The 24,167-nt window shown below is 38.3% G+C and overlaps 1 protein-coding gene across 1 annotated transcript in view; it reads right to left on the reverse strand.

The window, feature by feature from the left end:
• FAF1 (Fas associated factor 1) overlaps window positions 1–24,167 on the reverse strand; it is a 522,933-nt gene that overhangs the window by 404,883 nt on the left and 93,883 nt on the right. Inside the window, exon 2 of the mRNA XM_030912634.1 lies at window positions 3,657–3,725. Coding sequence (XP_030768494.1) covers window positions 3,657–3,725 — 69 coding nt within the window. The remainder of the gene's footprint in view (window positions 1–3,656; window positions 3,726–24,167) is intronic.

Genomic DNA, 24,167 nt, shown 5'->3' on the forward strand with positions numbered 1-24,167 from the left:
CTGAGCAGAGTAGCGGAAGAAACTGTTACATGAAATTTTAGGGCAATCATTAAGATATGCTTCTTCAAAAGTGAAAATTGGAGGAAATTTCTCAAAGTACCTCAATAGATCTTAAAATGAGGCAGATTATGTGCAGTACAATTTTCCCTAGTTTTGACTCTTCAGTGTTTATGACTGTACTATAAGCTTCTATTAGTACAAAATTACCTTCGAGGACTAAAAATTCAAGGACAATATAGAAATACATATGCAGATTTGTTTTACTCTCGTAGGTTGAAACATAGTTAAAGATCAATATAAGCACTCTGAATAGAGTCTTTCTTCAGTAAAACTGCAATGTCAGCACAGGCGGCAAACTACAGCAGAAACTGAGTGCAAAGTTCAAAAATCATTTCCTAAGAGCATCGAGTACTTAAAATCTAGTATGGCTAGGTTAATGTTTACTTTCACTTTATTTCACTTAACGTTGGGTTATCAAGTATATGTCAGATAGCTTTCCCTGGATCTGCTAGAGATTATCGGAAATTTTAATTTATTGAAGGAGTTTCATATCTAGAGATCGTATGTAAAATAACTGGCAGAGCATCTTCTCCTGCCATCATCTACACTGTAAAGTTGTTAAAATAATTTTTAATAGTATGTGTACAAATGTTTCAAACTTATGAAGATCTATTAAAAATCTGTACTACTATTTATAATTGACTGCTATTCATTGAATTTTAACAAAAAATTAGGACATAATAGATCTTTCAGAAATACTTCATATATCATGGAAGCCTGAGTATAATCTAGTGTACAAACCCTTTATTTTATATGAGGAATTCAGAAGTTAGAGAGAAGTAACTTGGCCAAGGCCACACTCAATAAATTACTAAGAGGTCTGAAAAGCCAGGGCTCTTCATTCAATTAATGCAGTGTGTTTACCACTATAGCTAACATTTTGATTAGTCAAAATTACACAAGCAATATAAATTTTTATTCTCCCCGGCCCAAATTCTTCTATAGTGAAAACAGAAAGTGAGATATAGGTCAATTCTGGGGCCCAGATTAGAATTTATAATGTCCATGTAGCACACTTCCACAGAAAAAGCCCTTTGGTAAAAGATTCTAACTCACTGTCACTAGTTCTTCCTTATGTACTTACCTTTCTGGATATAAATGGAAAATACTCATCTCAAGGGAGGAATCTCAACTGTAATGACATTCATCTTCTCTTAACTCTAAGCGCAGGACATGTGAAAAATGGTAACAGTCAGAGGGAGATAATTTTGGGAGAGACCTACAGGGTTCCTGTCAAGTAAAACAGTAAGCTGAGACATTTCCTAAAAGTATTAGTACATGTTACTTTGTTTTCAGAATTTTGATATATATAATCTAACCTGCAGTTACCCCAAAATAAGTAGAGCCAACTGTGGAGTACTTAAAACACAGAGTTTGGAATACCTCTTTTGCAGACAGCAGCCCACTAACAAAAATAATGTGCCAGGTCTGGGAAGGTGACTAATAATCAGGACTCCTAGGACTGGGCTCTATATTCATATAGAATAACTGTTGTGTGTTTAGATCTACAAAATAACTAAAATATTTGCAATCACCATTTTCTTAGGAAGTTACTTTGAGCATCCCTAATCCAAAAATCCAAAATCCAAAGTGCTCCAAAATCCTAAATCTTTTGAGTGCCAACATGATGTTTGAAAGGAAATGCTCAATACAACATTTTGGATTTTAGATTTTTGGATTAGCGATACTAATATTCAACAGTATAGTGTATATTTAAATTTTCAGATTTACCAAAATCTGAAAAAATCCGAAATCTGGACATTCTTTTGGTCCCAAGCATTTCAGGTAAGGAATACTCGACCTGTGTAATACACACGGATCAAAGACCTTGTGTCTTATTGATTTCTCAGCACAATTCTCAAAGTTAGAGACTATATCTTGTTATATTTTTTAAGCCCCCACTGTATCTAGCAAAAATCTGGATGCACTGTAAGCACTCAATGCTCACTGAATGCATTTTTTGATTAGATTTTTTAAGTTCATCACAATTCCAGACTGTAGTGCCTAACTCAGATGCCTTTACATTTCCCTAGCAAAAATGCGCACAAAAACACTGGAGGAGAGAAGTCCAAGTGATATGTGCAGGAAATATAAAATACAGACATGTCCCAGGTTAAAACTCAATTAATGCAAACTGTTCTGTAAACCCCAGAAAATGCAGATCAGTGACAGTCATAATTTAGAAACACAAAATATAATGCACAGGCAAAATATAGAGGACATCATGTAAAGTTCCATGATGCTACTAAAAAGTTTAAACTAGTGATGGGTTATTCAAAATATTTAAGTTTCATTTTTAAAAAACAACAAAGTGAATGCTGTATGAAAACAGGAGAAATGATAAAATGTAAACACAAGATAGTCACAAAGCACAATAAATCTTTACTGTGAATAAAAGTGAATTACTTATGAAGAAAAGCCAGCTGGGAGATAGATATATCTCAAAAGAAAATCAAAATTAAAGGTTCTGAAAGACAGCCTGATGTTTTTGCTTGGGCCTGATAGTGTATGATTGCATTTCTGCACAAATATAACACCAGTGTTTTAAACCCAAGTGTCATTACAATATTTTCCAAAACAAAATAACTCAGAAATAGTGATAGAGTTCCTTACCATTCAACCGGCCAAGTTTTGACTTTTGAAAATTAGCACTTCTTGGCCAGGCGCGGTGGCTCACGCCTGTAATCCCAGCAGTTTGGGAGGCAGAGGCGGACGGATCACAAGGTCAGGAGATCGAGACCACAGTTAAACCCCGTATCTACTAAAAATACAAAAAATTAGCCAGGCGTGGTGGCGGGCGCCTGTAGTCCCAGCTGCTCAGGTGGCTGAGGCAGGAGAATGGCATGAAACCGGGAGGCGGAGCTTGCAGTGAGCCGAGATTGCGCCACTGCACTCCAGCCTGGGGCACAGAGCGAGACTCCGTCTCAAAAAAAAAGAAAATTAGCACTTCTTCAAAATTATAATTTAAACTTTTCTTAGCATTTCTAAGGCATTAAGAGACATCTGTGTCATCCTGACACAACCAATACTGCTCCAATGCCATTATACAATCCATTTTTGGTTTGCTTTGTAATAGGTGAATGTTTAGTGCTATGCTGTGCCTTGCCTTTTGAGTTATTGCCAAAAAAGAAAAAAGAAAAAACTAAGCCACCTCTATAATATACTGCCTGAAGTTTATAAGGAAAACCACAGCAGAATGCAACTACTTTAACAGCTTTAGAAAAGACTAATTATCAGTGAAGGCCCCAGAAGTGAGGGGGAAACATCAAATATGTTATTCAGACAGTCAGATAAGTCTGCCTCTTCTCTCCTTCCAAGCATCTCCACCAAAATACTACATGGGAAGGTGAACCATAACACACAGTAAAATAAGAGAACAACTTTAAAAGTCATTTAAATTATCTAAGTATTCATAATAACTTAATACTGAGCTAAATATAAACTCCATGTTAAAGATATGGCATTTAGACTTTATTAACTCAGCTTAGAGTTATAGATGAGCTATGGCATGCTGAACCCATCTCTAAAAAATAATTAAAGAGATTCAAGAATTCATAAAATTTGATTACTGGTCAGAGAAAGAAAAAAGTACTTACCACTAAGTCCCAATTATTTTGTTCAAGCAATGTAATAGCTTCATCAATGTTTTCAATGCCAGTACATGCCTAGAAAGAAAGCAAATAAGCATTTTACATATAATTTTAGAAATGGGGAGGTAAATCAGACTTAAAAATGTAAATAGCATAATATGTAATTTAAATTCAAATAGGTATATGAATAAAGCCAAAACACTAAAAGTTTAACACTTCTAAGCATTTTACATATACGGTATGAACATTGTTAATTACAAAGTAAATTTACATTGCTCTGAAAACAAAAGACAATAAAGCAGCAAAAGAAAGTATATTTAAATCTTGAGCTTTGATACCCAGGATGATCTCCAATTACCAAGAACAATTTTTAGTCAAAGATTCTGATGGACAACCACACGTATAACAAATGAATTTCAACCCATACCTTGCACTTTATATAAAAACTAACTCAAAATATGTAACAGACCTAAAGTAAAATCTAAAACTATAAAACTTCTAGATCTGTGCTGTCTGATAGCCACTACCAGCTGCTCTCTGGTAGCTGCTAGACACATGTGGCTAGTGAGTCCTTGAAATGTGGCTCAACTGAGTTAAGACGTGCTATAAGTACAAAATACACACCAGGTAAGACTTAGCACCAAAATTAAAAATGTAAGCTATCTCATTAATAATTTTTCCTTCGAATACATGTTGAAATGGAAATTTTTGACATATTGGCTTAAATAAAAATGTTAAAATAAATTTCACACATTTCCTTTTACCCTTTTAACATAAACACTAAAAAAAATTAACTACATATATGAAATTATATTTCTGGTGCAGTTCTTGAAAAAAATATACGAGGACATACTTGTGACCAGACTAAGCAAATATTAACTATCAGGATGCCATTTTTAAGATGGGCACATTAATAAAGTCAGCCATTCTCTGGTGACCCAGCTCGTGGCAGTGTAGGCATTTTATTCTCAGGCCACCAAACCAATCCAACAGCACATCAAAAAGTTAATTAACCACAATTAAGTATATTTCATTCTTGGGATACAAAGGTGGTTTGACATATGATGCACCACATAAACATAATTAAAAGCAAAAACCATACAATCATCTCAATAGACACAGAAAAAGCTTTCAATAAAACCCAACATCCCTTTACAATGAAAACCCTCAAGAAAGTAGGCATCAAAGGAATGTATCACAAAACAATAAGAGCCTAATTCACACCTAACATATTGAATGGACAAAAACTGGAAGCATTCCTCTTGAGAACTGAAACAAGGCAAGGATGTCCACTCTCACCACTTCTATTCAACATAGTACTAGAAGTGTTGCCCAGAGCAATCAACCAAGAGAAAGAAATAAAAGGCATCTAAATAGGAAAAGAAGAAGTCAAATATCTCTCTTCACAAATAATATGATTCTATACCTAGAAAACCCTAAAGACTACAAAAAGGATCCTGGAACTGATAAACAACTTTAGTAAAGCTTCAAGACACAAAAATTCATGTACAAAAATGAGTAGCGTTTCTACACACCAATAACATTTCAGCTGAAAGCCAAATCAAGGACACAATCCCATTTACAATAGCCACAAAGAAAATGAAATACCTAGGAATATGGTTAACCAAGGAGATGAAAGATCTCTACAAGAAAAACGACAAAACACTGCTAAAAGAAATCAGAGACAACACAAATAAAAAACATTCCATGCTCACAGGTTGGAAGAATCAATATCATTAAAATGGCCACACTGTACAATGCAATTCAGAAATTCAATGTTATTCCTATCAAACTACCAATGTTGTTTGTCACAAAACTAGAAAAAACTATTCTAAAATTCATACGGAACCAAAAAAGAGCCCGATAGTCAAAGTAATCCTAAGCAAAAAGAAAGGTGGAGGCATCACATTACCCAGCTTCAAACTATACTGTAAGGATACAATAATCAAAACAGCATGGAATCGATACAAAAACAGACATACACACTCAGGGAACAGAACAGAGAAGCCAGAAATAAAGCTGCTCACACAACTACAGCCATTTGATCATCAACAAAGTCTACAAAAATAAGCAATGAGGAAAGTTGTTGGGGTCCGCGTGTTTTCTAAACAAAGGAATGAACACACAAGACAAAACAAGACAAACATGGAGGCCATCCCGAATGGCATGCTCTGCTTTATTTTCTACAGTCATTTGTGGAATGTTGCCAAGTCACAAGACACATTGTTGTTTTTCTGACCTTTCCCTGACTTTCTGGATTTTCAAGATGTTTACACATAAACAAGCCCCCAGGGTCTGCTGTTTGCAGCTGGCTCCTTTGTCCTCCCTGTTTGCAGGGAAGGAACGCCCTGCTTCGTTTGCAAGAGCAGGACTTATCGGGACATCTCGTTTGCGAGCACGTAGTCCTCTACATTTCCCCTTTCTTTATTTACAAGTTTGAATTTCTTTCAAAACCATCATTACATGTTGGGCTCGCTGGAATTCGGTGTTTGCCCTTTGACACCGTCTCCAGCAGACTGTGAAAATGACAAAGGCAAGAACAACAATCAATACATTACTAGAAACAGAGGTCAGCAAAGTTTTTACAGGGCTCGTAGGGTTCAAAGACATCAAACTTTGTGCAATACCAGTCAACAAATCGGCACCAGTCAGCAATGGTAACTGATTGTGAAAAGTTTCAAAAATATTCTGTGCTAATTCTTGTATTTCTAGGGAAAGATTATTATGACCAATTAAAAGTCTCTTCATCTCAGTCCAATTATGTACAGCGCTCTTAAAAGGAACAGGAGTAATACAAAATTGGGTAGTATTCCAATGACACTTCAACAAAGCTCGGGTATTCAACACTGTTAGCTGGTCTCCCAACCAAGAAACCACTTGCTCCAGATTATCCACTCGTTCAGTCAAATGAGCATCTATGCCTCGTTGCTGCTGCCACAACAAATGTGATTGTTCATGCCATGGTTGCACAAATTCTGCATTTTATATACTCTGCTGTAGAGCTAATCCAGCAACAGCGGCGGTGGAAGTAATTGCTACAAGTCCTATCACCGCAGTCACGATGATTCCAACCATCCTCCGACTGCGGTGGACAAGATCTTGCATAACCTTGTAAATTTGAATAACACCGGCAGATTCACTCCAAGTACGTGTTAAGTTTACAGGTAGCCAGGTTTCTTTTCTGGCTCTTAGTATATATAAATCGGAATGAGACTCATTCCAATTATTATTCCACCAAGTACTACTTATACAACTTAAGAATGTACAATTGTTTGTATAGTTAACAATCCCTGTATAATTATCCCATTTAAAAATTCCTGTCAACAACAAGTAAGGCTTTCTTACACATGCAATAACATATCTAGAACTATTTCGATGCAAAGATATATGGAAAGGGTTAGCAATATTAGTAAGATTTAAGGACACGTTTCCCATGAAAGTGAACATTGGTTTACCAGCAGCTAGCAACTTCCAAATATGACTTTGTATTTGTGAGGTATTAGCCAAATGTGGCATAGGGGGTGATAGACCATCATAATGCCAAATAATGGTTTCATTGCCATCTGCAGAAATGCTGTGATTACCTTTATGCCAACGCAGGTTGACATGGCTGAATTTAGTCTGAAAATCTCCATGTACACTCCAATCTGTAACAAGGTATTTACAACTCTTCCCTTTTACTTCTAACAACAATCGTGGCCCACTACCTCTACATCTAGTCCACTCTAGTTGGGAAACACCTCCGGACACATTAGGGATGGGGCATAAAGATAATGTAGTTGACAAAGTTTCATTAAGTACTGCAGTATGATTATACTTAAAACTTTGAGCCACAATAATCATAGTAAAGGCAGAGCCATGACTATGGCTATAGCGAACAGACCAAGCCTCATGAGAAAGATGCAGACAATGTGGACTACCCCCAAGACAAATAGGTAACCCTTCAACCCCAAATTGATATGAACTATTTAAATCTGAATCTCCTTCCAAGGTAGCAAATAGATGTCGCAATTTGTAAGTAGGGATGATAAGAGCTGGATTAGGAAGCCCAGGTTGTAAAGTCCCCATAGGTTGAATACAAGCATTTACAGCTCTAAGGTTAGTTAATAAGTGCCATTTTCCATTTTTCTTTTTAATGACAAACACAGGGGAATTCCATGCAGAAGTACTTGGTTCAATATGCCCCTCGGCCAATTGTTCCTTAACTAAATTCTTTAAAGCCTTAAGTTTTTCTTTAGATAATGGCCACTGTTCCACCTAAACAGGAGTTGTATTTTCCACTTCAAATGTAAAGCTTGAGGCTTGTGGACAGTGGCTAAGAGTTTAAAGGACTGTAGCCCATTTTGAACATCATATTTTTGGCAGCTGAAGAAATATGAGGAATGCCTAAAAAGGCACCAAATTGTTGTAAAAGATCACGGCCCCAAAGGTGAATATTAATGGGAACAATATAAAACAACACTTTTCCTTGTTGTCCTTCAGGTCTTACACAGCTCAGGGGCTCCACACTTTGGTAGACTATAGAAGCAGTACCTAGGCCGGATAGAGTAACTGATACTTGTTTCTTTTTCCAATGATCAGGCCATTGAGCCAAACATATAATAGATACATCTGCTCCTGTGTTGACTAATCCCTCAAAAAGTATCCTATTAATTTGCAATGAACATAAAGGTTTTTGATCAGAAACTAAAGTTTCCCAGAAAACAGTTTTCCCAGTACTACCGAAACCTCCTTGACAAGACACATCTCTAGAGAGGAAATGAAAAAAAGGCAATAAAAGCAATTGTGCAATACGTTATCCTGCCTCTAGGCGCATAAATTGTGAGACTTGTACCATAATAAGGATTTCATCAGTAAAATCAGGATCAATAATTCCTTTGACCACCATTAACCCCCGCATAGTGCTGCTGCTTCGACCTAGTAAAAGTCCTACATGTCCCTTTGGCAAAGGACCACATACTCCAATAGCCAACTTACATATTCCTCCATTAGGAGACAGAGTATAAGGTTGAGTAATAGCTAAGTCAGCAGCAGCACTCTGCATAGTTGCAGCATAAAGCTGGGAAACAGGGGTATGGGGTGATACGCTTAAGGATGACTCGAAGTCATTCCTTGATGTTGTAAGCCATCGCTCATGGGGTATTGTGATAGGCCTGCATTGTAATCGTTGGGGCCCCAAGCCTGTGGGCCCCGGTTCCCATTACCCAGGAGGGGTGACAATAAATTTCCACTATTTATCAGTTTTTGTTTTTATTTTTGTTTTTATTATTATTATTATACTTTAAGTTCTAGGGTACATGTGCATAACATGCAGGTTTGTTACATATGTATACTTATGCCATGTTGGTGTGCTGCACTGCACCCATCAACTCGTCAGCACCCATCAACTCGTCATTTACATCAGGTATAACTCCCAATGCAATACCTCCTCCCTCCCTATGATAGGCCCCAGTGTGTGATGTTCCCCTTCCAGAGTCCAAGTGATCTCATTGTTCAGTTCCCACCTATGAGTGAGAACATGCAGTGTTTGGTTTTCCCTTCTTGTGATAGTTTGCTAAGAATGATGGTTTCCAGCTGCATCCATGTCCCTACAAAGGACACAAACTCATCCTTTTATATGACTGCCCAGTATTCCATGGTGTATATGGGCCACATTTTCTTAATCCAGTCTGTCACAGATGGACATTTGGGTTGATTCCAAGTCTTTGCTATTGTGAATAGTGCCGCAATAAACATACGTGTGCATGTGACTTTATAGCAGCATGATTTATAATCCTTTGGGTATACATCCAGTAATGGGATGGCTGGGTCATATGGTACTTCTAGTTCTAGATCCTTGAGGAATCGCCATACTGTTTTCCATAATGGTTGAACTAGTTTACAATCCCACCAACAGTGTAAAAGGGTCCCTATTCCTACACATCCTCTCCAACACCTGTTGTTTCCTGACTTTTTTAATGATTGCCATTCTAACTGGTGTGAGATGGTATCTCATTGTGGTTTTGATTTGCATTTCTCTGATGGCCAGTGATCATGAGCATTTTTTCATACGTCTGTTGGCTGTATGAATATCTTCTTTTGAGAAATGTCTGTTCATATCCTTTCCCCACTTTTTGATGGGGTTGTTTTTTTCTTGTAAATTTGAGTTCTCTGTAGGTTCCAGATATTAGCCCTTTGTCAGATGAGTAGATTGCAAAAATTTTCTCCCATTCTGTAGGTGGCCTGTTCACTCTGATGGTAGTTTCTTTTGCTGTGCAGAAGCTCTTTAGTTTAATGAGATCCCATTTGTCAATTTTGGCTTTTGTTGCCGTTGCTTTTTGTGTTTTAGACATGAAGTCCTTGCCCATGTCTATGTCCTAAATGGTATTACCTAGGTTTTCTTCTAGGGTTTTTATGGTATTAGGTCTAATATTTAAGTCTCTAATCGATCTTGAATTAATTTTCGTATAAGGAGTAAGGAAAGGATCCAGTTTCAGCTTTCTACTTATGTCTAGCCAATTTTCCCAGCACCATTTATTAAATAGGGAATCCTTTCCCCATTTCTTATTTCTCTCAGGTTTGTCAAAGACCAGATGGCTGTAGATGTGTGGTATTATTTCGGAGGGCTCTGTTCTATTCCATTGGTTTATATCTCTGTTTTGGTACCAGTACCATGCTGTTTTGGTTACTGTAGCCTTGTAGTATAGTTTAAAGTCAGGTAGTGTGATGTCTCCAGCTTTGTTCTTTTGACTTAGGATTATCTCGGCAATGCGGAGTCTTTTTCATTTCCATATGAACTTTAAAGCAGTTTTTTCCAATTCTGTGAAAAAACTCATTGGTAGCTTGATGGCAATGGCATTGAATCTATAAATTACCTTGGGCAGTATGGCCATTTTCACGATATTGATTCTTCCTATCCATGAGCATGGTATGCACTTCCATTTATTTGTGTCCTCTTTTATTTCATTGAGCAGTGGTTTACAGTTCTCCTTGAAGAGGTCCTTTACATCCCTTGTAAGATGGATTCCTAGGTATTTTATTCCCTTTGAAGCAATTGTGAATGGAAGTTCATTCATGATTTGGCTTTCTGTTTGTCTGTTACTGGTGTATAAGAATGCTTGTGATTTTTGCACATTAATTTTGTATCCTGAGACTGCTGAAATTTCTTATCAGCTTAAGGAGATTTTGGGCTGAGACGATGGGGTTTTCTAAATATACAATCATGTCATCTGCAAACAGGGACAATTTGACTTCTTCTTTTCCTAACTGAATACCCTTGATTTCTTTCTCTTGCCTGATTGCCCTGGCCAGAACTTCCAATACTATATTGAATAGGAGTGGTGAGAGAGGGCATCCCTGTCTTTTGCCAGTTTTCTAAGGGATTTTTCCAGTTTTTGCACATTCAGTATGACATTGGCTGTGGGTTTGTCATAAATAGCTCTTATTATTTTGAGATATGTTCTATTAATACTGGATTTATTGAGTGTTTTTAGCATGAAGGGCTGTTGAATTTTGTCAAAGGCCTTTTCTGCATCTATTGAGATAATCATGTGGTTCTTGTCTTTGGTTCTGTTTATATGCTGGATTACGTTTATTGATTTGCGTATGTTGAACTAGCCTTGCATCCCAGGGATGAAGCCCACTTGATTATGGTGGATAAGCTTTTTGATGTGCTGCTGGATCCGGTTTGCCAGTATTTTATTGAGGATTTTTGAATCGATGTTCATCAGAGATATTGGTCTAAAATTCTCTTTTTTTGTTGTGTCTCTGCCAGGCTTTGGTAACAACATGATGTTGGCCTCATAAAATGAGTTAGGGAGGATTCCCTCTTTTTCTATTGATTGGAATAGTTTCAGAAGGAATGGTACCAGCTCCTCCTTGTACCTCTGGTAGAATTCGACTGTGAATCCATCTGGTCCTGGACTTTTTTTGGTGGGCAGGCTATTAATTGTTGCCTCAATTTCAGAGCCTGCTATTGGTCAATTCAGGGATTCAGCTTCTTCCTGGTTTAGTCTTAGGAGGGTGTAAGTGTCCAGGAAATTCTCCATTTCTTCTAGATTTTCTAGTTGATTTGCATAGAGGTGTTTATAGTATTCTCTGATGGTAGTTTGTATTTCTGTGGGGTCAGTGGTGATATCCCCTTTATCATTTTTTATTCCGTCTATTTGATTCTTCTCTCTTTTCTTCTTTATTAGTCTTGCAAGCGGTCTATCAATTTTGTTGATCTTTTCAAAAAACCAACTCCTGGATTCATTGATTTTTTTGAGTGTCTTTTTTGTCTCTATCTCCTTCAGTTCTGCTCTGATCTTAGTTATTTCTTGCCTTCTGCTAGCTTTTGAATGTGTTTGCTCTTGCTTCTCTAGTTCTTTTAATTGAGATGTTAGAGTGTCCATTTTAGATCTTTCCAGCTTTCTCTTGTCAGCATTTAGTGCTATAAATTTCCCTCTACACACTGCTTTAAATGTGTCCCAGAGATTCTGGTATGTTGTATCTTTGTTCTCATTGGTTTCAAAGAACATCTTTATTTCTGCCTTCATTTCGTTAAATACCCAGTAGTCATTCAGGAGCAGGTAATTCAGTTTCTATGTAGTTGAGCGGTTTTGATTGAGTTTCTTAGTCCTGAGTTCTAGTTTGATTGCACTGTGGTCTGAGAGACAGTTTGTTATAATTTCTGTTCTTGTACATTTGCTGAGGAGTGCTTTACTTCCAATTATGTGGTCAATTTTGGAATAAGTGTGGTGTGGTGCTGAGAAGAATGTATATTCTGTCGATTTGAGGTGGAGAGTTCTGTAGATGTCTTATTAGGTCTGCTTGCTGCAGAGATGAGTTCAATTCCTGGATATCCTTGTTAACTTTCTGTCTCATTGATCTGTCTAATGTTGACAGTGGGGTGTTGACGTCTTCCATTGTTATTGCATGCGAGTCTGTGTCTCTTTGTAAGTCTCTAAGGACTTGCTTTATGAATCTGGGTGCTCCTGTATTGGGTGCATATATATTTAGGATCGTTAGCTCTTTCTGTTGAATAGATCCCTTTACCATTATGTAATGGCCTTCTTTGTCTCTTTTGATCTTTGATGGTTTAAAGTGTGTTTTATCAGAGACTAGGATTGCAACCCCTGCTTTTTTTTTGTTCTCCATTTGCTTGGTAGATCTTCCTCCATCCCTTTATTCTGACCCTATGTATGTCTCTGCATGTGAGATGGGTCTCCGGAATACAGCAGACTGATGGGTCCTGACTCTTTATCCAGTTTGCCAGTCTGTGTCTTTTAATTGGAGCATTTAGTCCATTTACATTTAAGGTTAATATTGTTATGTGTGAACTTGATCCTGCCATTATGATATTAACTGGTTATTTTGCTCGTTAGTTGATGCAGTTTCTTCCTACCCTCAATGGTCTTTATATTTTGGCATGTTTTTGCAATGGCTGGTACTGGTTGTTCCTTTCCATGTTTAGGGCTTCCTTCAGGGTCTCTTGTAAGGCAGGCCTGGTGGTGACAAAATCTCTAAGCATTTGCTTATCTGTAAAGGATTTTATTTCTCCTTCACTTATGAAACTTAGTTTAGCTGGATATGAAATTCTGGGTTTAAAATTCTTTTCTTTAAGAATGTTGAATACTGGCCCCCACTCTCTTCTGGCTTGTAGAGTTTCTGCCGAGAGATCTGCTGTTAGTCTGATGGGCTTCCCTTTGTGGGTAACCCGACCTTTCTCTCTGGCTGCCCTTAAGATTTTTTCCTTCATTTCAACTTTGGTGAATCCGGCAATTATGTGTCTTGGAGTTGCTCTTCTGGAGGAGTATCTTTGTGGCGTTCTCTGTATTTCCTGAATTTGAATGTTGGCCTGCCCTACTAGGTTGGGGATGTTCTCCTGGATGATATCCTGAAGAGTGTTTTCCAACTTGGTTCCATTTTCCCTCTCACTTTCAGGCACTCCAATCAGACGTAGATGTGGTCTTTTTACATAATCCCATACTTCTTGCAGGCTTTGTTCATTTCTTTGTCTTCTTTTTTCTTTAGATTTCTCTTCTTGCTTCATTTCATTCATTTGATCCTCAATCGCGGATACTCTTTCTTCCAGTTGATCGAGTCTGTTACTGAAGCTTGTGCATTTGTCACGTATTTCTTGTGTCATGGTTTTCATCTCTGTCAGTTCATTTATGGCCTTCTCTGCATTAATTATTCTGGTTATCAATTCTTCCACTCTTTTTTCAAGATTTTTAGTTTCTTTCCGCTGGGTACGTAATTCCTCCTTTAGCTCTGAGAAGTTTGATGGACTGAAGCCTTCTTCTCTCATCTCGTCAAAGTCATTCTCTGTCCAGCTTTGATCCGTTGCTGGCGATAAGCTGCGTTCCTTTGCAGGAGGAGTTGCGCTCTTACTTTTTCTTTTTGTTTTTGTTTTTTTAATTTTTTTTCTTTTTTCTTTTTTTTTTTTATTATACTTTAAGTTCTAGGGTACATGTGCATAACGTGCAGGTTTGTTACATATGTATACTTGTGCCATGTTGGTGTGCTGCACCCATCAACTCGTCAGCACCCATCAATTCATCATTTATATCATGTATAACTCCCAATGCAATCCCTCCCCCCTCCCCCCTCCCCATGATAGGCCCCAGTGTGTGATGTTCCCCTTCCCGAGTCCAAGTGATCTCATTGTTCAGTTCCCACCTATGAGTGAGAACATGCAGTGTTTGGTTTTTTCTTCTTGTGATAGGTTGCTAAGAATGATGGTTTCCAGCTGCATCCATGTCCCTACAAAGGACGCAAACTCATCCTTTTTTATGGCTGCATAGTATTCCATGGTGTATATGTGGCACATTTTCTCAATCCAGTCTGTCACAGATGGACATTTGGGTTGATTCCAAGTCTTTGCTATTGTGAATAGTGCTGCAATGAACATACGTGTGCATGTGTCTTTGTAGTAGAATAATTTATAATCCTTTGGGTATATACCCAGTAGTGGGATGGCTGGGTCATATGCTACATCTAGTTCTAGATCCTTGAGGAACTGCCATACTGTTTTCCATAATGGTTGAACTAGTTTACAATCCCACCAACAGTGTAAAAGTGTTCCTATTTCTCCACATCCTCTCCAACAACTGTTGTTTCCTGACTTTTTAATGATTGCCATTCTAACTGGTGTGAGATGGTATCTCATTGTGGTTTTGATTTGCATTTCTCTGATGGCCAGTGATCATGAGCATTTTTTCAAGTGTCTGTTGGCTGTATGAATGTCTTCTTTTGAGAAATGTCTGTTCATATCCTTTGCCCACTTTTTGATGGGGTTGTTTGTTTTTTTCTTGTATATTTGTTTGAGTTCTTTGTAGATTCTGGATATTAGCCCTTTGTCAGATGAGTAGATTGCAAAAATTTTCTCCCATTCTGTAGGTTGCCTGTTCACTTTGGTGGTAGTTTCTTTGGCTGTGCAGAAGCTCTTTAGTTGAATTAGATCCCATTTGTCAATTTTGGCTTTTGTTGCCATTGCTTTTTGTGTTTTAGACATGAAGTCCTTGCCCATGTCTATGTCCTAAATGGTATTACCTAGGTTTTCTTCTAGGGTTTTTATGGTATTGGGTCTAACATTTAAGTCTCTAATCCACCTTGAATTAATCTTCGTATAAGGAGTAAGGAAAGGATCCAGTTTCAGCTTTCTACTTATGGCTATCCAATTTTCCCAGCACCATTTATTAAATAGGGAATCCTTTCCCCATTTCTTGTTTCTCTCAGGTTTGTCAAAGATCAGATGGCTCTAGATGTGTGGTATTATTTCTGAGGACTCTGTTCTGTTCCATTGGTCTATAGCTCTGTTTTGGTACCAGTACCATGCTGTTTTGGTTACTGTAGCCTTGTAGTATAGTTTGAAGTCAGGTAGCGAGATGCCTCCAGCTTTGTCCTTTTGACTTAGGATTGCCTTGGCAATGCGGGCTCTTTTTTGGTTCCATATGAACTTTAAAGCAGTTTTTTCCAATTCTGTGAAGAAACTCATTGGTAGCTTGATGGGGATGGCATTGAATCTATAAATAACCTTGGGCAGTATGGCCATTTTCACGATATTGATTCTTCCTATCCATGAGCATGGTATGTTCTTCCATTTGTTTGTGTCCTCTTTGATTTCACTGAGCAGTGGTTTGTAGTTCTCCTTGAAGAGGTCCTTGACATCCCTTGTAAGTTGGATTCCTAGGTATTTTATTCTCTTTGAAGCAATTGTGAATGGAAGTTCATTCCTGATTTGGCTCTCTGCTTGTCTGTTACTGGTGTATAAGAATGCTTGTGATTTTTGCACATTAATTTTGACTTCTCTTCTTGCTTCATTTCATTCATTTGATCCTCAATCACTGATACTCTTTCTTCCAGTCGATCGAGTCGGTTACTGAAGCTTGTGCATTTGTCACGTATTTCTCGTGTCATGGTTTTCATCTCTGTCAGTTCGTTTATGGCCTTCTCTGCATTAATTATTCTGGTTATCAATTCTTCCACTCGTTTTTCAAGATTTTTAGCTTCTTTGCGCTGGGTACGTAATTCCTCCTTTAGCTCTGAGAAGTTTGATGGACTGAAGCCTTCTTCTCTCATCTCGTCAAAGTCATTCTCCGTCCAGCTTTGATCCGTTGCTGGCGATGAGCTGCGCTCCTTTGCAGGGGGAGATGCGCTCTTATTTTTTGAATTCCCAGCTTTTCTGCCTTGCTTTTTCCCCATCTTTGTGGTTTTATCTGCCTCTGGTCGTTGATGATGGTGACGTACTGATGGCGTTTTGGTGTGGGTGTCCTTCCTGTTTGATAGTTTTCCTTCTAACAGTCAGAACCTCAGCTGTAGGTCTGTTGGAGATTGCTTGAGGTCCACTCCAGACCCTGTTTGCCTGGGTATCAGCAGCAGAGGCTGCAGAAGATAGAATACTGCTGAACAGCAAGTGTACCTGTCTGATTCTTGCTTTGGAAGCTTCCTCTCAGTGGTGTACTCCACAGTGTGAGGTGTGGAGTGTCGGTCAGCCCCTAGTGGAGGATGTCTCCCAGTTAGGCTACTCAGGGGTCAGGGACCCACTTGAGCAGGCAGTCTGTCCGTTCTCAGATCTCAACCTCCGTGTTGGGAGATCCACTGCTCTCTTCAAAGCTGTCAGAAAGAGTCATTTGCGTCTGCAGAGGTTCTGCTGCCTTTTTGTTGTTTTTTTTTTAGCTGTGCTCTGTCCCCAGAGGTGGAGTCTACAGAGACAGGCAGGGCTCCTTGAGCTGCTATGAGCTCCACCCAGTTCGAGCTTCCCAGTGGCTTTGTTTACCTACTTAAGCCTCAGCAATGGCGGGCGCCCCTCCCCCAGCCTCGCTGCTGCCTTGCAGTTAGATCGCAGACTGCTGTGCTAGCAATGAGGGAGGCTCCGTGGGCGGGCGTGGGACCTTCCCGGCCAGGTGTGGGATATAATCTCTTAGTGTGCCCGTTTGCTAAGACCCTTGGTACAGCGCAGTATTGGGGTGGGAGTTACCCGATTTTCCAGGTGTTGTGTGTCTCAGTTCCCTTGGCTAGGAAAAGGGATTCCCTTTCCCCTTGCGCTTCCCAGTTGAGGCGATGCCTCGCCCTGCTTCAGCTCTCGCTGGTCGGGCTGCAGCAGCTGACCAGCACCGATTGTCTGGCACTCCCTAGTGAGATGAATCCAGTACCTCAGTTGAAAATGCAGAAATCACCTGTCTTCTGTGTCACTCGCGCTGGGAGCTGGAGACTGGAGCTGTTCCTATTCGGCCATCTTGCTCCGCCCCCCTATATCTCCTATCAGTTTTTGAATGGCATTCATTGGTCCAATGTCAACCCTTGCCACATCATTTACACATATCAGATGGTAACCTTTTTTCTTTTAGAGCAGAAGAGCCTAATTTTTTTCTGGCATTCCTTTTTAAAATGACCAGGTTTCCCACATTGATAGCATATACCTTGTTTAGAGTTGCGTTTTAAAGCCTTAGAAAGTGCCCCAGCAAACAATTGAGCATTGTAAATAGCTCCCCCAACGCCTGCACAAGCCTGAATATACTCACCTAAATTAGCTCCACTGGCCTTTAAAGGTCTTAATAATTTTTGTTGCTGCTTTCATTTCTTTCAAAAATTTAAATTGTAGGGCTGTAAAAGTCCCATTCTGGCCACCGTTTGGGAACTGAGCATTGGGGCCGAAAGCAGCCCGTGTTATTGGGAATAGATCTAATTCCTCAAAATCATCCTTTTCCTTCAATTCCTTCTTTTCTCCTACAGAAGGAAAAGGCACAGAGAAAACCTGACCTGACATAGGCAAAGAGGTTGGAGGTGGAGGCAAAGGGAAATCTTTTTAACAGGGAAGGCTCGTGGCGGAGAGATAGGAGAAACAGGAGCAGCGGCACCTTGCAATTTTAACAACTCTTGTAACATCTCTAAAATACGCTGCAAATCAGAATTTCCTTCAGATGAAGGAGGCATTAACTCTTCTTCCAATTCCTTGTCCTCAGCAACCGGGGCGTAAATATGGTCCTCTCTAGGATCATTCCTCTCTAAAGCTTCAGATGTCTCACCTCCTGTGGCAGTATCGCCACGCTGAGTCAGTTTCAAATAACTCTAATGCCTGAGTAATGGAACTACACAAAGTCCACAAAGTCAGAGGCATCGTTTGCCCTCGCTGATGAGCTCGACGCAGGACTTTAACCACTTGTAACCATTCCTTTCGATTTAACTGCACTTTGGTTTGATATTGAAACCAATAACAATGTTGTTCAACATGGGCAAACAATCGCTTCCAAGTCTTTTCTTTTATTTCTACTCCTATAGACATCAACAGTCCCTGGAGTAACCGCAAATATTCAGAAGCCAGAGAGGTGGGAATTCCTCATAATTTTCCCGTGGGTCCCCCTTCATTTATTTATCTGCCGGGGGTGTTCCCCCTCTGGTTCCTTGCTCTCGTGGAGCCACGGACCCTGCTCGCTGCACCAGATGTTGGGGTCCACGTGTTTCCTAAACAAAGGAATGAACACACAAGACAACACAAGACAAGAGAAACATGGCAGCCGCCCCGAATGGCGCACTGTGCTTTATTTTATACAGTCGTTTGTGGAATGTTACCAAGTCACAAGACACATTGTTGTTTTTCTGACCTTTCCCTGACTTTCTGGATTTTCAAGATGTTTACACATAAACAAGCCCCCAGGGTCTGCTGTTTGCAGCTGGCTTCTGTGTCCTCCCTGTTTGCAGGGAAGGAACGCCCTGCTTCGTTTGCAAGAGCAGGACTTATCGGGAATGCCCTGCTTCGTTTGCAAGAGCAGGACTTATCGGGAACGTCTCATTTGCGAGCACGTAGTCCTCTACAGAAAGTACTGCCTATTGAATAAACAAACAGTGCTGGAATAGCTGGTTACCCATGTGCAGAAGAATGACACTAGACCCCTAGTTTTCACCATTTAAAAAAAATAACTCAGGATGGTTTTAAGATTTAAATATAAGACCTCAAACTATAAGAATCTAGAAGAAAACCTAAGAAATGCCATTCTGGACATCAATCCTGGCAAAGAATTTACTACTAAGTTCTCAAAATCCACTATAACAAAAACCAAAATTGACAAGTTAGACCTAATTAAACTAAAGAGCTTATGCACAGCAAAAGAAACTATCAACAGGGTAAACAGACAACCTACAGAATGGGAAAAAATATTCACAAACTACACATCTGACAAAGATGTAATATCCAGAATCTATAAGCAACTTAAACAAATCAACAAGCAAAAAACAAGTAACCCCATTAAAAAGTGGGAAAAGGCCACGAACAAACACTTCTCAAAAGAAGACGTACACATGGCCAACAAACATGAAAAAATGTTCCACATCAACAATCACTGAGAAATGCAAACCAAAACTACAATAACATACCATCTCACACAAGTCAAAGTGACTATTATTAAAATATATATTTTTAAAAACAAATGCTGGTGAGGCTGCAGATATAAAGCGAATATTTATAACTGTGGGTGGGAATACAACTTAGTTCAGTCACTACAAAAGCAGTTTGTAAATTTCTCAAACAATTTAAAACAGCATTTAAATCAGCAATCCCTGTGTATATATTAAAAAAAAAAATCATTGTACCAAAAAGATAAATGCAGTCATATGTTAATTGCAGCACTATTCACAATAGCAAAGACATGGAATCAACCCATGTGCCCATCAACAGTGAACTGGATAAAGAAAATGTGCCATGTATACACTGTGGAATACTATGCAGCCATCAAGAGAACTACATTATGTCCTTTGCAGCAACATGGATTAAGCTGGAAGCCACAATCCTAAGCAAATTAATGCAGAAAGAAAAAACCACACACCACATTTTCTCACTTACAAGTGAGAGCTAAACATCAGGTACTCATGGACGGCAACATGGTAACAATAAAACTGCACTACTAGAACGGGGAGAGAGGCAAGGGTTGACTATTCGGTACTATATTGAGTACCTGAGTGACAAAATCATTTCATACCTCAAGCATCACACAATATACCCAAGTAATAAACTTCTATCTGTACCCCCTGAATCTGAAACAAAAGTTGAAAAACAAAACACTAGTAGACCACAGATAAAACAAGAGACTGCTATGGATTGAATATCTGTATCCTCCTATGGTGACATCCTAAAATCCACCATGATGGTATTAAGAGATGAGGTCTTTGAGAGGTAACTAGGATTAGATGAGGTTATGAAGGTGGAACCTTCATGATAGGATTAGTGCCCTTACATTATGTCCATGTAACTCAACTGCACTTGTACTCCTAAGTTCATAAAAATAAAAAGTTATTTAATAAAAAGACTAATGCCCTTGTAAGAAGAGATACCAAAGTACTTGTTTCAAGCTTGGAAGACTAGAAAGGAAAACTAAATAATTAAAAAAAAAAAAAAAAAAATGCTGTCTCCCTCGCCACCCCATCAGGTGAAAACAGCAAGACAGCAGCCATCTGCAAGTCAGGAAGACAGCCCTCACCAGAAACTAGCCATGCTGGTACCCTTATGACACACAATTAGTTTTCAGAACTACAAGAAGATAAATGTCTTTTGTTGAAGCCAAACCAGACTACTGTATTTTGTTACGATGGACAAATAGACTAAGACAGAAACCACTCGTAACAAAGAAAACAAAGTTACAAAAATAGTTTAGAAGTCATTAAACAAACAACTGCAACCCACAGAAAGCAATGAAAAAAAAAAAAAAACATGAGAATGAGAACCAATCTCTAACCTCCAGAGATATCATACTGTATGTTTTAAATGTCCATTTAAATATATGTAAAGTGTGCAGAGAAGCAACAAAGTATGTGGCCCATTCAAGACAGAAATCAACAGAAGCTGTACCGAGGAAAAACAGACATCAGACTCAGTAGACAAAGTCTATCAATCATCATCTTAAACATGCTCATAGAGCAAAAATATCATGAACAAAAAGCTACAAAACCAGAGGAACAAAGTGTCAAAAACAGAGAATGTTGGATAGGGAGTAGAATGATGGTAACTAGCAACTGGCAAGGGCAGTGGGCAGAGGAGAATAAAGATAGGATAGTTAATGGGTACAAAAACACAGTCAGATAGAGGAATAAGATCTAGTATTTGTTAGCACAATAGAGTAACTGCACCTCACATCTCAATACTAACAATGAACTAAACGGCCTAAATGCTCCACTTAAAAGATACAGAATGGCAGAATGGATAAGAATTCACCAACCAAGTATGTGCTGTCTTCAAGAGACTCACCTAACACATAAAGACTCACATAAACTTAAGGTAAAGGGGAAAGACATTCCAGGCAAAAGGACACAAAAAGCAAGTAAGAGTAGCTATTCTTATATCAGAAAAAACAAACTTTAAAGCACCAACAGTTTAAAAAGACAAAAAAGGACATTATATAATGATAAAGGGACTCGTACAACAGGAAAATATTATAGTGCTAAATGTATATAACAAACACTGGAGCTCCCATTTATAAAATTTCTAGGAAATGAGATGGATGGCAACACAACAATGGCGGGAGACTTCAATATTTCACTGACAGCACTAGACAGAAAGTCAACAAAGAAACAATGGACTTAAACTATACCCTAGAACAAATGGACTTACGGACATTTACAGAACATTCTACCCAACAACTGCAGAATATACATTCTATTCATCAGTACATGGAACATTCTCCAAGATAGACCATATAGTAGGCCATAAAATGAGTTTCAATCAGTTTAAGAAAATCAAAATTATATCAAGTATTCTGTCCGACCACAGTGGAATAAAATTGGAAATCGACTCCAAAAGAAACCCTCAAAACCATGCAAATACATGGAAATTAAATAATCCGCTCCTGAATGATCTTTGGGTCAATGATGAAATCAAAATGGAAACTAAAAAATTCTTTGAACTTAACAATAATAATGACACAACCTATCAAACCTCTGGGATACAGCAAAAGTGTTACTAAGAAGAAAGTTCATACCATTAAATGCCTAGATCAAAAAGTCTCAAAGAGCACAAATAGACAATCTAAGGTCATACCTCAAGAAACTAGAGAAACAAGAAGAAAACAAAACCAAATGCAACAGAAAAAAAAAAGAAATAACCAAGATCAGAGCAGAACTAAATGAAATTGAAACAAACAAAAATACAAAAGATAAATGAAACAAAAAGCTGGTTCTTTGAAAAGATTAACAAAATTGACAGACCATTACCGAGATTAACCAAAAGAAAAGATCCAACTAAGCTCAATTACAAATGAAAGGGGAGATATTACAACTGATACTAACCAAATCCAACTGCATATCAAAATAAGAATCCACCATGATCAAGTGAGTTTCATACCAGGGATCCCAGGATGGTTTAATATACACAAGTCAATAAATGTGATACACCACATAAACAAATTAAAAACAAAAATCACATGATAATCTCAACAGATGCAGAAAAAGCAGTTGACAAAAATCCAGCTTCCGTCTGTGATTAAAACCCTCAGCAAAATCGGCATAGAAAGGACATACCTTAAGGTAATAAAAGCCATTTACGACAAATCCACAGCCAAAATTATACTGAAGTTCTGGGAAAAGCTGAAAGTATTCCCCCTGAGAACTGGAATAAGATAAGGATGCCCACTTTCACCACTTCTATTTAACAGAGTACTGGAAGTCCTAGCCAGAGCAATCAGACAAGAGAAAGAAATAAAGCACATCCAAATCAGTAAAGAGGAAGTCAAACTGTTGATGTCTGTCAATGATATAATCGTATACCTAGGAAACACTAAAGACTCATCCAAAAAGCTCCTAGATATGATAAATGAATTCAGTGTTAGTTTCAGGATACAAAATCAAATACACAAATCAGTAGCACTGCTATACGCCAACAGTGACCAAGCAGAGAATCAAATCAAGAACTCAACCCCTTTTAAAATAGCCGCAAAACAAAAAATCTTAGGAGTATACTTAACCAAGGAGGTGAAAGACCTCTATAAGGCAAACTACAAAACACTGCTGAAAGAAATCACAGATGACACAAATGGACACATCCCATGATCATGGATGGGTAGAATCAACATTGGAAAGATGACCATATTGCCAAAAGCAATCTGCAACTTCAATGCAACTGCCATTAAAATACCATCATCATTCTTCACAGAACTAGAAAAAACAATCCTAAAATTCATATGAAACCAGAAAAGTGCCCATAAAGCTAAAATAAGACCAAACAAAAAGAACAAATCTGGAGGCATCACATTACCCAACTTCAAACTATACTACAAGGCTATGGTCACCAAAACATCATGGTACTAGTATAAAAATAGGCATACAGACCAATGCAACAGAATAGAGAACAGAAATAAAGCCCAAAACTTATAGTCAACTGATCTTCAACAAAGCAAACAAAAACATACAGTGGGGAAAGAACACTCTATTCAACAAATGATCCTGGGATAACTGGCTAGTCACATGCAGAAGAATGAAACTGGATCCTCATCTCTCACCTTATAAAAACTCAACTCAACATGGATCAAAGACTTAAATCTAAAACCTGAAACCATACAATTCAAGAAGATAACATTGGATAAACTATTCTAGACATTGGTTTAGGCAAAGACTTCATGACCAAGAACACAAAAGCAAATGCAACAAAATCCAAGATAAATAGATGAAACTTAACTAAACTCAAAAGCTTCTGCACAGGAAAAGAAACAATCAGCAGCGTAAACAGACAACCCACAGAGTAGGAGAAAATCCTGGCAAACTATGCATCCAACAAAGAACTAATATCCTGAATCTACAAGGAACTCAAATCGGCAAGAAAAAAACAAACAACCCTATTAAAGACTGGGCTAGGGACATGATTAGACAATTCTCAAAAGAAGATATACAAATGGCAAAAAATCATGAAAAAATGCTCAACATCATTGATGATCAGGCAAATGCAAATCAAAATCACAATGCGATACCACCTTACTCTTGCAAGAATGGCCTTAATCAAAATCTCAAAAAATTATAGATGTTAGTATGGATGTGGTTAAAATAGAACACTTTTACACTGCTGGTGGGAATGTAAAC

The sequence above is a fragment of the Rhinopithecus roxellana genome, chromosome 12 (genome assembly GCF_007565055.1).
Source record: "Rhinopithecus roxellana isolate Shanxi Qingling chromosome 12, ASM756505v1, whole genome shotgun sequence".
Taxonomy (NCBI): Eukaryota; Metazoa; Chordata; class Mammalia; order Primates; family Cercopithecidae; genus Rhinopithecus; species Rhinopithecus roxellana.